This window comes from Schistocerca gregaria, chromosome 1 (genome assembly GCF_023897955.1).
Source record: "Schistocerca gregaria isolate iqSchGreg1 chromosome 1, iqSchGreg1.2, whole genome shotgun sequence".
Classification (NCBI taxonomy): domain Eukaryota; kingdom Metazoa; phylum Arthropoda; class Insecta; order Orthoptera; family Acrididae; genus Schistocerca; species Schistocerca gregaria.
Genome location: NC_064920.1, coordinates 545,034,391 through 545,047,599, shown reverse-complemented (window position 1 = coordinate 545,047,599; position 13,209 = coordinate 545,034,391). Strand labels below are relative to the sequence as shown.

Below are 13,209 nucleotides of genomic sequence, written 5' to 3'. Positions count from 1 at the left end.
TGCGGAGATTGCATTATCGAAGGGTACATAATGGCATTTCATAGATCAGGTGAGTAGAGGAATACCATTTTGAGATAAATACATGAAGAGGATACTCCTCCCTTCATGGCATGATGAAACACAGGTAGAGGCCTGATGGAAGATGAGCTTCAGTGCAGGGTGATTGCATTGTACATGATATTCAACAAGTGTTATTGCAGGCTTCTAGGAATTGTAGAAGGGACTTATCATGTAAAGTTTTGATAAAAAACATGATATATCCACTGATGATGGCACAAAAAATGTGCAGGTAGCAATGATTGAGCAAGTTTGTCAGAGATCAAAATTACATATACTTGAATGTGGATTGAGACAAAATGTAAGTACATTCTTGAAACAGAACAATAACACTTCTGGTGGCTGAAAGCTGGTCAGTGTGTCACTGCATCTAATTTCATTAAACACAGACCTTATAAAAGTCAATCCTGCAGGGAGCAAAACTGTCTAAAGTCCATTGTGTAGCCATTTGAAAGTGAAACATTAATAAATTCAAAAGTCCACAAGTCTATCACTATGACAGATCACATTTTCTTCAGTAAGGAGACTTCAAACACGAAGTCCACATCTGGCAGCTCCAGGGGTTATGAAGGCAGATGTGAAACACAGTGACAACATAAAGGGGGGAGGGGGGAGCTAAAGTGAGAATCCTGATTGAAAGAATGCTTCAGAATCAGCACCTAGCCTAGGAAAACCCACTTGGAGTGAACTAGTTGAGTCTGGCTAAACACAGCCCCAAATACTAGTTGGCTGCAGGATACAGCTGGGCTTGTTTTCGATTGTACTTTGCATAAGATAATAGGTATGTTACCTGTGGTCTCTAGAGATGCTTGGCTCACCACCTGGTAGATAATAGGAGCATGACTGTCCTCTTCTGACTATCTGCATCATCAGGGAATATGTACACTGATCAACCAGGACATTATGACCACCTACCTAATAGCCAGTATACCCTCCTTCAGCACGGGCAACAGTGGTGATGTGTTGCGGCTTGGAAGCAAGGACTTGGCAGGTCGCCGGAGGGAGTTGACATGACATTTGTATACATGTCATCTATGTCCCATAAATTCCAAGGAAGGGGGTTGATGAGCTCTGATGCCATGTTCAATCACATCCCAGATGTGTTCAGTAGGGTTCAGTTCTTGCGAGTTGGGGGTTGGGGGGGGGGGGGGGGGGGCAGTACACCAATTGGAACTTGACACTGCATTTCCTGAACCAATCCATCACACTCCTGGTCTTATGACACAGTGAATTATCTTGTTGAAAACTGCCACTCTGTACTTTACATTACCCAGCCTTAATTTAATTCTGCTTGTTGAGTATGAAAGATTCTAGCTAAGCCAGTGGTTCATCTTCTATGCCATAGTGTAGAATCTTTTTAATTAATGATACGATCTGTACAGTTGTCCTTAGCAAGGCCACAGAAGATCCCCATTGGATACCTTCTGAAAGTTAGCTCACTCAGAATTTTGTCCATTAAGCCAAATATATCTCTTTCGGTAAAGAACCACTTACGAAAGCAGAACTTAGAATGTGTCAGTGAACTATTTTGTTTAGTGTTGCTATAAGCCCTACTACACAAATTCCCTCAAATGCATCAACACTGGCAGCAGATAGTGATCGGTTTATAGATAGATACTACATGCCTCTGTATAATTTTGTGGATTGGCATCACTACCACATTCTTCACTGGTACGGGAAGTACACCAGTTCTCATTGATTGGTTGCACATATTGCACAGTGAGAGATTAAATCTACATGTGATTTAAAGATGACAATTGATACACCATCATACCCACAGGGTGGGAGCTTTTAAGTAATTCTATGATTTTTACAATTTCTTTAGGAGCTATGCATTTGAAGTGAACAGCTTTGTTTGATGTTGCATGCATGTAATTAGTCAGGTGTATCACTGCTGTATGAGATTGGTCATTATGGTTCCCAGTTCTTTTCAGCTACAGCCCCCAGGGGACTCAAAGTTCTTTCATGTCTCCATGTGTGACACATGGACCCTGAACTATTGCATATAATTTTTTCTTTCCAGGCTGCATTTTCTTCCCTGTGCCCCACCTCCCCCTCCCCGTCCTCGCTCTTCCTTCCTCTGCATGTTGAAATTTTGTACCCTTTTTCTTCCTCATCCATCCTTTTTGTTGTTTTTGTCCCCCTTTGGGGTTTGACCTCCACTTCCAAATTTTCCCTCTGTGAGCCATCTGGGGAAGAACTCCCTACTTAGTGTTTATGGCACAGATTCCTCTCCCCTCTTCCTTCCTCACCTTCATCCTCCTAGGTGACCAGCACATGTAGCCATCTGGCTAAGCACCTTGACAACACAGGGATTGCACTTCTGATATCTAAGCTTTTGTCTCACCATGTATGCCTAGGAATGGTTACTTGTCATTCTGGAGCATCAGTTTTTTCTGGCAACATCTGCCATGCCAATTGCCCTCACTGTGGCTAGGTGGTGCTAATGAGGAGAGCCCCTGGTTGGACTGGGTGATATCACAGCAGAACTGGCCATTCTTCTATAACCATCTCTTCAATTGGTAATAGATCATTGAATGCTGCTTCTTATGATACTGTGGACTACTCTTCCCTGGCTACACCCTGAGAGAAGAGCCAAGCCCACTGCCTTAGGGTGAAACACTACCTGGTCTATGCTAGGACAGGTGGGGACATGTTCACTGCCTTAGAGCCATTATTTTCTGTGGAAAATATTGAAGGCAAGGTCGGTGAAGTATAGTGGAGCGTATCAGTAAGATGCGGCTGGGCTTACTGCTTATCAAAATTTTTTCTGCCACCCAATCTGCAGGCCTCTGTGCTTGTACTCACCTTGGCGATTTTCCGGTGTCCATTACTACTTAACATTTTTTTAATATGGATAAGGTAGCCATTTTCATAGGGACCTCATACTTCAAACTGATGAGAAAATCCTGACCAGTCTGGAATGTTCGGGCATTGATTTTATTTGGTGTGTGCAGGAAGGTGATAAGGACAATGACACTGATACCGGCACCTTTATTGTGGCTATTGAGTAAGATACCCTCCCAGAGAAGGTGAAGGTTGCAAGGTTGTGTGTTACTGATATAATGTGAAGCCATATATATCCACCACCACCACCACCACCACCACCACCACCGCTGCCTCTTAGGTGCTTTCTTTACATGTGTTTTGGGCACATTTCTTCCCAATGTATGGTGGACCCTCTATGTGGTACCCACTCCATTAGGGGAGTCACTGTGTTGTGCCACCTGAGTGTATTAGTTGTCATGACCATCACTCTCTCTGCTCACCAGATTGCATGGCATATAAGAAGGAAAAGAAGATACAGGAGTATAAGTACCTGGATTGTTAATCTTACACCGAGTCTTGTGAACAATTTTATGAGGACGCAAGTTGCTACTCACCATATAGTGGAGATTCTGAGTCGCAGATAGGCACAACAAAATATTAAAGCTTTCGACCTTTGGCCTTCGTCACCAAAAAACAAACACACACACAAACACACACAAACACACACAAACACACACACAAACACACACACAAACACACACACAAACACACACACAAACACACACAAACACACACAAACACACACAAACACACACACAAACACACACACAAACACACACAAACACAAACACACACAAACACACACACACACAAACACACACACACAAACACACACACACAAACACACACACACAAACACACACACACACACACACACACACACAAACACACACACAGAAACACACACACAGAAACACACACAAAGAAACACACAGAAACACACAGAAACACACACACAGAAACACACACACACACGATTGCCAAAGTCAAAAAGTTTCAATTCCCCCCACCCTATCGGCGACTCAGCATCTCCACTGTACGGTGAGTAGCAACTCTGTTTCTCATAATATTGTTACATTCCATCCTGGATTTTCCATTGTTTGATTTTTGATTGTCTTGTCAGAAATATAGCAGACTTCACTCTGTATCAGTAACTTCTACCTTTTCCTCTGTTACTTGCTTTCCCCCCTGCCCTGCAGTTCCCAAGCCCTCCACTCAGGGTGCTGCTCCCCCTCTCGAGATGAAGTGTCCCTTTTCTTCCACACCCACCAGTGGTGAGGATTCACTCTCAGGACCCCTCTTCCTTGCCATCTCTCAGGGCAGAGGCTTGCTACCACAACTTGGCCATGGAACTTGGTCTGTATGCCCCAAGGTACCTGCTGCCTTTCAGTTCTGGATCTTCCAGAAGTCTTGCAGTTAACATCGGTGTTTGTTATGGGGGCTTTGGTCCTGCCTCTACATCAGGTTGGTTCTCTTGATCATGATATGGTGTGGGAACTGGGATGAGCCAATGGCATTGCTGCTGCCCTACTGTGCTAAGCATTTCTGGGGCACACTGTTCTCCTCGATTCCCTCCATCCTCTCCTGTTCTTTCCTCTTCCTGCTGCCCTGACATTCCTGTTACCTCTTTGTAATCTTCTGGGCCTACTGCATAATACATCTACGAATGACATAATAAATTTTATAGAACCAATTACACTGCTATGGGTATTGTTTTTATTGGACTATAGTTATATTTCAGCTATGTAGCAATCATCAGGTTGTTTTAAAGTCCTCACTTTTATGCAGTATCATTAATTCTGTTCCTGTCTATTTGTTTACTAATTATATTGTTTCGGTGTTACTTTTGTAGTAATCAGTTGTGTGTTCCAGCATGTTCGACATTTCATTCATAAAGGTCAGAAATAAACTTAATATCCAGATGAAATTTCGTGACAGCAGCTATTTCAGATGATACTGCTGATCACCTGACGTAATTACTGTTATGAAATGGTGTCAGCTGGTTATTAAGTTTATTTCTGACCATTATTAATGAAGCATCAGAACATACCGAAACATGCAACTGATTACTACAAAAGTAACACCGAAACAATATAGCCAGTAAACAAATAGACAGCAACAGAATCTACAATATTGCATGGAAGTCAGGACTTGAAAACATAACCTGATGAAGGATGTAAAGCTGGAATATGCATATAGTTCAAAAATAAAAATAATATCCATAGCAGCATAACTGGTTATATAAAATTTATTATTTTCCATCTTTGTTTGCCTATTTTCCTTTCTTCTTGACTGGGCTGTGCTGTTTGTATTGTTCCCATCATGATTTCTGCCACCTTAGGATAGGAGACTGATGACCTTGCTGTTTGCCCTCCCCCTCCCTAATTGACCAACTATCAACTCAAAGTCAAAGTAATACTGAGTTGTTCAGTTTCTGTTGTAACACTCATTTAAGAAGTTAATAAAATTCTGGACATTTCCCTGTCTTTTTAGTTACTTTAGTAGTAATTAGTTAGTAGTAGTTAGTTTAGATCCACTTCTGTATTTTAATATCATCCATAGATAATGGAAGAAAGGCCACAGCTGTAATTTAACAGTTTAAGAAAACAATTTGGCTCAGCAGTGATAAAGCAGAATTATTCTCTTAAGTTACTATTTTTTATGCTTTTAAACAAGAAATGATTATAAAAATTATACACTAATGTATCTTTCTTCCATAAGTGGAAAAATCTAAACTTACTTTGAATTTATTACTTGTTATTATGAAACCTCACTAATTATAGTTTTAAATTGTCTTCTTAGTTTTTCAGACTGGAATGGTTGGATACCAGGAATCCCTTACAGATCCATCATACCATGCACAAATCCTGGTTCTTACATATCCTTTGATTGGCAACTATGGAGTAACAGATGAGAGTAAAGATGAATTTGATCTTCCCCAGTAAGTGAGAGATAAAACTGTAACAATAGAGATTGCAGTTACTTGTATTTTAGAAATTTTAAGTATTTTTATATACCTACAAAGATAATGTATCAGTTAAGTCTCCATGTTACCTGCCCTCACATTCTCATGTCTGCAGGTGGTTTGAGTCAAGACGTATATGGGCAACAGGATTGGTTGTTGGAGAGCTCTGTGAAACCCCCAGCCATTGGCGTCAAGTTAGGACACTATCACAGTGGATGCATGAGCATGGAGTGCCTGGCATTTGTGGCATTGATACAAGAGAATTGACCAAAAAGATTAGAGAAAAAGGATCACTTTTAGGAAAGATTGTGATGGGAGTGCCACCATCCTCTGTTCCTTCAGCTGTGTTTGAGGATCCCAATAAAAGAAACCTTGTGAATGAGGTTTCTATTGAGGTACTGTGAACTATTTGTGTGTTACATCATTGTTGTCAGTAAATCAAATGCCTTGCACATGTAGCATACTGTATATGTATTATTATTCTTAATTGGCAGCAGTGTTTGTCTTTTACAGAAAGTAATGACCTTCAGTGCTTCTGCGCCAGTGACAATATGTGCTGTGGATTGTGGTTTAAAATACAACCAATTGAGGTGTCTGTTAAAGAGAGGAGTAAGGGTGGATTTAGTTCCATGGAACCATCCACTAGATGTTGAGAAATATGATGGTCTTTTCCTAAGCAATGGACCAGGAGATCCAGAAATGTGCAAAGAAACCATAGAAAACATACAGAAGATAATGAAGCAGGATAAAATAAAGCCAATCTTTGGTATTTGCTTGGGCCACCAGCTGTTATCACTCGCTGCAGGATGCAAAGCATACAAAATGAAGTAAGTTTTAATATTTTTGAACATCATAATCAAATATTAGTCTAGTGATGTGCATTCTGTTTGAGCGGCAGTAGTATACTTATTGAGAACGTTAGGTTTTAAACAAATATAATGCGAGTTGATCTTGTTTGACTGGATTATGTCTTGCTACTTTCCATAAAGATGACACTTCACTGAAAAATTTGCTGAGAATGACAGATGGTAGACCATTTGTAATGAAACAATAATGTGAAATATTATTTATTGTTAAAAGGCTATTTTAGTTGTATGAATAATTTTTTCAACTCTACAGAGATGCGTATTAATAATAGTGTAGCCAAGAAGGGGAAGAGTATGAGACATTCAGCTGCTACACTCCCCTTCCTCCTCCAAATGTAAGTGAATGAGTGAGCAAGTGATTAGTTGTTCTAAAGTTCTTATGTGAAGAAGTGAATAGTACATGTCTATTTAACTATGTTGACTAGTGTCAGTTAATACATACTAGCACTTCTGTGTTTTTTGAGCATTTTTGTTGCAAGATTTATCTTTATAGTGTAGTGATCATCAGAAGAAATGTAGCAACAGTACTTAGACTGCATCTAGTGGCTACCTGGGTAAGTTTTATGTTCTCTGTGGTATAGGCATCCATTGATCAAGTACAGATAAGAACAGGTTGCTAAGTATGGATGTAGGGGATTTGCCACTGTCCAGAAAGAGTTGGAAGCTGTGTTGGCCTCTGTAGATAGGCTTCAGAATGCTGGCATGGGCTGGCATCTCTGGAGCCTAAGTGTCATGTGGTATCCCTGATGTCACAACACCCTCAGATTCTCCCACACCAGCCAGATGAGGTCTGGACAAGCACATCAGATGGAATTCTTGGTCATTCAGAGTACCAATGCAAGGAATGTGATGGAGACCACATGTAAATAACAGGCAAATTGTGAAGAAATGCTACTATCCATTGTCTCTGATTGCCAAGGTTTCACATCAGGTACATAGAGGAGAACCCTGCTGGCAGTGACTAAATGCACTTGTTCACATTGGCACAAATGATGGCTCTGCCTGGGTTCTGAGGCCATCCTTAGTTCATCCAGGCAGCTGGCTCCTTCATTGAAGATGGCTAGCCTCCTGAGTGAAGTGGAGGCAGAGCAGAAGTTTTGCAGCTGCAGCTCCAGAACCAAATGCAGTACTCTGGTTTGGAGCCAAGTGGAAGGCTTAAAGTCAGGTTGAATGCTGGTGGTGGAGGTGTGTTTGTAGCTGTAAATAATATTATAACATCCAGTGAGGTTAGAATAGATTCCAAATATGTAGGTGGCTCAAACGTGATAATAGTGCTTTTGTCGTTGACCCCCCACACAGCTCATGAGCAGTAGTGGTGGAATATTTGAGCTAATATTTGGACAAGACTGCACATAAACAGTTTGTGGTTATGTAATATTAGGGGGAGATTCCAGCTTAGAAAAACTACAAACTGATTCAAGCAGGCAGCAGTGATAAGGAATCATGTGAATTTGTACTAAATACATTATCCAAAACTTACCTTGAACATTAATCAGACTCATAATAGTATCATCAGTTCTCCTGGTTGCCAGCAGACCTAAACTTGTGGACTCAGTGGCTCTAGAACAGGGGTCTGTTATTGTAAGGCTGTTACAGCATCACTAAATATGGTTGCAAACGGGAATGAAAATAAAGAGGAACTTACTTCTGCTTGCTAGGAGCAACAAAACACATTCGGATTACTTCAGTGGTCGACATGGAAAATGCATTTCCAGAACTGAAAATGTTGAGCATTAATGGGCAAAGTTCAACAATATTGTGCAATATTCCTTAGATATCTATATGCTGTGCATAGTTGTGAATAGTATAAAACACCTGCCCTCATTAAACAGCAGTGTTAGAAAACTGTTCTGATAGCAAAGAGAGCTTCATCGCTGATTTAAGTGGCAAAAGCATCACAGACAGACAAAATCTGGACAAAGACAAATGAAACACAAGGAGAAACCATGAGTGAATCATTCAGTAATTTTGAAAGTAAGATTCTATCAACTGATCTGACAAATTATTGAAGTTCTCACCTAATGTTGTATCAAAAAATAGATCATAGCCAGCCGTGTAGACACTCGGAGACAGTAATGGCATCCAAGTGGATACTGAAATACTAAACATCTTACTTGCAAGTTATTTAACTGAGAGTGATCATAATGTAGTTCCTTCTTCAAATCATGACTCTGCCCATGAGTTTTGGAAACCAGTAGGTTCCATAGCACACATTGATACTGTTTGACTTTCAGAAGGCATTTAATACAGTTCCACACTGCCAGCTAATGAACAAAATACAACGGTAGAGTGTATAAACTGGATATATGCTGGGGTTGAAGAGTCCCTGGCAAACAGAACTCAGCATATCGTTCTTAATGGAGAGAAATCTTAAGACCCAAATACTCCAAGGCAGTGTTACAGGGACATTAATTTTCATAATATACTGTTACGTGACAAAATTAGTAATGAAACGTTAGAGCAAAACTTTTTCTAAGTTTGAAGAGCTGGAATTACTCAGTCATGCAGATATATCACCAGCTGAGAAGCTTAGACATTTCAACACCATTACTGGGTCAGGAAGACAGCCATCTCAACACTCTTAAGAGACTGTAAGCAACCCAACAGAAAATGGTCACAACAGTGCAGAATGAATCACATTCATTACTCCCATAACATAACATGAGCGACACTAGATAGGATGCAACAATGTCAAGCAGGAATTTGACTAAACAGTAAAGGCCCTGTAACAAATCTGTTACGAATATGTAGTGAAACTGAAGACCACTCATTACTATGGAAGAGCAAACTCAATTCACTCATTATAAATGACAACGTAAAGCAGAGCCTCTCCTCCGTGACCTAAATACACCATCACCACTAACTTTTGGCACTCAATCAGTTGGATTGATTGCATTCTTGTTGTTTGTACTCTGTTCTTGGTTATGGTATGGTAAAATAATCTGAGAGAGATTGTTCTAGTGTTGGTCTTGCTCTTGCTGTCCTAAGAGATGATCAGCATTCAGAAGCCATGCTTGAGAATCCATCAGTACTGACATTAGCACAGCAGTCAACCCTTAAGGATAATCAGGGGGTCTACAGACATAACTCCAGTGTCGCACGGGTCTGGAGGCCTACCATACTGTTGTGCCAGGTTCATTGTTCAGTGCAACTACATTGCATATGACATTGCACTCCATTTGAGAGGAAAACAGGAGCAGTAATCTGGGAGGGATTGAGTATTCCGCAAAATGGCGTAGGCACTGATATCTCCAAGCCAAGCTACTGACCAGCACATGCCTAGCTTGCTAGCGGGCATCAGAACCAGTGCATCAGGGTGTCATAAACCTCCACTAAAAGCTGATGTAGTGTCTTTGGCAGCCACAAGTCCACTACTGAGTTCAGTGGTTCATCCTCTGCATTACATAGGCACCAGTCACCATGGGAGAAGAAGCAATGATATGTATTCTCAGTAATAAATGGAGAAACTTTGAATGTTACTTTATTGCATCTAGTGACACTTCACAGGTCCTCAGTCTGCAATGTGATGGATTAGTAGGGGTTTCCAGCTTGACAGAGGGCAGCCCCTACAACACTGTATAGAAATGACACAATGGATGTCAGAAATTGCATGAAGCTTTCCGTGGATGATGCTGTTATATCCATGGAATTTGCAATGCTATAAAATTGTGGCAAAATGCAGGAAGACATGCAGAGGATCAATGCTTAGTGCGGGGATTGGCAGTTGACCCTCATTGTAATCAGATGTTACATTTTGCACATAAATAGTCAATCACAGAAACATCACTGGCTGCAGTCACAAACATAAACTAGCTTAGAGTATGCATATAGAGTGATTGTAAGTGGAACAACTATGTAAATCTAATCACAGGTAAGACAGATGTTGCATTGAGTTTCATTGGACGAACCTTGGAAAGTGTAATTGATCTGCAAAAAGGGGTAACTTACAAAAATATCGTAAGAGAAGTAGCTAAATATTGCTTGTCTGGGATCCATACCAGGACTGGTAGAGGAAATAGACAACACTGAAAGAAGAGCAGTGCATTTATTTCATAAAAGGAAAGTGTCAGAGAGATCCTCAGCCAATTCCAGTGTCAGACACTGCAAGAGAGGCACGCTGCATCACAGTGTGATTTATTTACTTTTAAAATTCCAAGGAGATACATTCCTAGAAGAGTCAATCAGTATATTACTCCCTCTTCCAGTTATCTTGTAAAAGGCAATGAAGATAGAATTACAGAGATTTGTGCTCTCGTTTAGGTTTATCAACAATCATCCTTCCTGTGGACCATTCAAGACTGTGATACAGAAGGGGGAAAGTGACAGTAGTAGACGATTATACGAAGTACCCTCTGCCCTACACCATAATGTGCTGTGGGGAGTGGAGACATAAGTATGGCCTGAATAAAGGTTATTGTCTGCGTCGTTAACGAACTTTACATAGACTATAGTTTGAAGAAGTGCAGAAATCAGTGTTGTGAAAATTGTTGTTTAAAAGAATCAATGAATTTGTATGCTATGTCACTGTTTGATAAAAGTGTTTCATTGTAATATTTCAATTTGCAAAAAGTTACATGTAAACAAGCATTCTGTAAATTATCACTGTAAAAAAAAAAAATTCCATTTTCAGGTATGGGAACAGGGGTCACAACCAGCCGTGCACGCATCATGGAACAGGTTTATGCTTTATGACTTCACAGAATCATGGATTTGCAATAAATGTGGAAAATCTTGCAGAGGGATGGCTTCCACTGTTCACAAATACAAATGATAATACAAATGAAGGTCTAATTCATGAATCACTCCCATTCTTTAGGTATGCAACAAAAACACTGGATAACATTTTTTTAAAATGCTGCCACAAATTGATAATTTTTATCTTACATCCTTTCAGCACATGACAATATTTTTCAAATCAAAACATTGTTTTATCAAATGTTGCATATTTTCAGTGTACAATTCCACCCTGAGCACAGCCCAGGACCACAAGATTTGGAGTGCCTTTTTGATGCTTTTCTAGAAGCTGTGAAGATTTGTAAAGATGGTGGTGCACCAGATTTAAAAGGCATTCTGTCTCAGCAGCTACGGCGTCATATTACAACTTCACCATCTGAATTGCACCCTAGAAAAGTGCTTATTCTTGGATCAGGTGGTTTGTCTATTGGACAAGCCGGTGAATTTGATTATTCAGGCTCACAGGCAATAAAAGCACTTAAAGAAGAAGGCATACAGACTGTACTAATAAATCCTAACATTGCTACAGTGCAGACATCGAAAGGTCTGGCAGATAAGGTTTACTTCTTACCATTAACACCAGAATATGTGGAACAGGTAAGATATGTTTCCAGATAAGTGATGTTTGTTACTGTAAATGACAAAAAATGGTGATAGACAAGAATTATTTGTTTAGTATGTGTGAATAGCTGTAACTGAAATGATAAAGCCAGGTTGTGTGAGAATAAACTGTAGGCTAGGAGATCAGAAATGGTATTCATCAGTGAGCTCTATTATCAGAGTCATGTGAGACATGAAGTTCAATTCAGGAATTCTGTAATGAAATGGATGAAGAGAGACATATAAAGAGTTTAGATCATTTTACTGTGATGACAAGTAGTCGAAATTTAAAGGTAATGTAAGGTAACTGTATGAAATAAGCAATGAGACTAAGTGAAACAATGTAAGAGGGGGTGTGTGTGTAAGAGGGTGTGTGTGTGTGTGTGTGTGTGTGTGTGTGTGTGTGTGTGTGTGTGTGTGTGTGTGTGTGTGTGTGTAGCTTCAAGGAAACCTCAGAACCTTAGGCCCCCCTACAAAACCTTTCACCTGACTCCATCAAACTCCTGACCCCACCGACACCTCGCACTCCTACCTTCTACCTACTTCCTAAAATTCACAAACCCAAACATCCTGGCCGCCCCATTGTAGCTGGTTACCAAGCCCCCACAGAACGTATCTCTGCCTATGTAGATCAACACCTTCAACCCATTACATGCAGTTTCCCATCCTTCATCAAAGACACCAACCACTTTCTCGAACGCCTGGAATCCATACCTAGTCTGTTACCCGTGGAAACCATCCTTGTAACCATTGATGCCACTTCCCTATACACAAATATCCCGCACGTCCAGGGCCTCGCTGCAATGGAGCACTTCCTTTCATGCCGATCACCTGACACCCTACCTAAAACCTCTTTCCTCATCACCTCAGCCAGCTTCATCCTGACCCACAACTACTTCACTTTTGAAGGCCAGACATACCAACAATTAAAGGGAACAGCCATGGGTACCAGGATGGCCCCCTCGTATGCCAACCTATTTATGGGTCGCTTAGAGGAAGCCTTCTTGGTTACCCAAGTCTGCCAACCCAAAGTTTGGTACAGATTTATTGATGACATCTTCATGATGTGGACTCACAGTGAAGAACAACTCCAGAATTTCCTCTCCAACCTCAACTCCTTTGGTTCCATCAGATTCACTTGGTCCTACTCCAAATCCC

General features: G+C 40.6%; 1 protein-coding gene across 1 annotated transcript in view; it reads left to right on the top strand.

The window, feature by feature from the left end:
* The window catches only part of LOC126355867 (CAD protein), a 526,936-nt gene that overhangs the window by 94,149 nt on the left and 419,578 nt on the right, over positions 1 to 13,209 (top strand). The window contains exons 2-6 of the mRNA XM_050006369.1: positions 5,689 to 5,827; positions 5,967 to 6,246; positions 6,365 to 6,678; positions 11,348 to 11,533; positions 11,670 to 12,048. Of these exons, the coding sequence (XP_049862326.1) occupies positions 5,689 to 5,827; positions 5,967 to 6,246; positions 6,365 to 6,678; positions 11,348 to 11,533; positions 11,670 to 12,048 (1,298 nt within the window). The remainder of the gene's footprint in view (positions 1 to 5,688; positions 5,828 to 5,966; positions 6,247 to 6,364; positions 6,679 to 11,347; positions 11,534 to 11,669; positions 12,049 to 13,209) is intronic.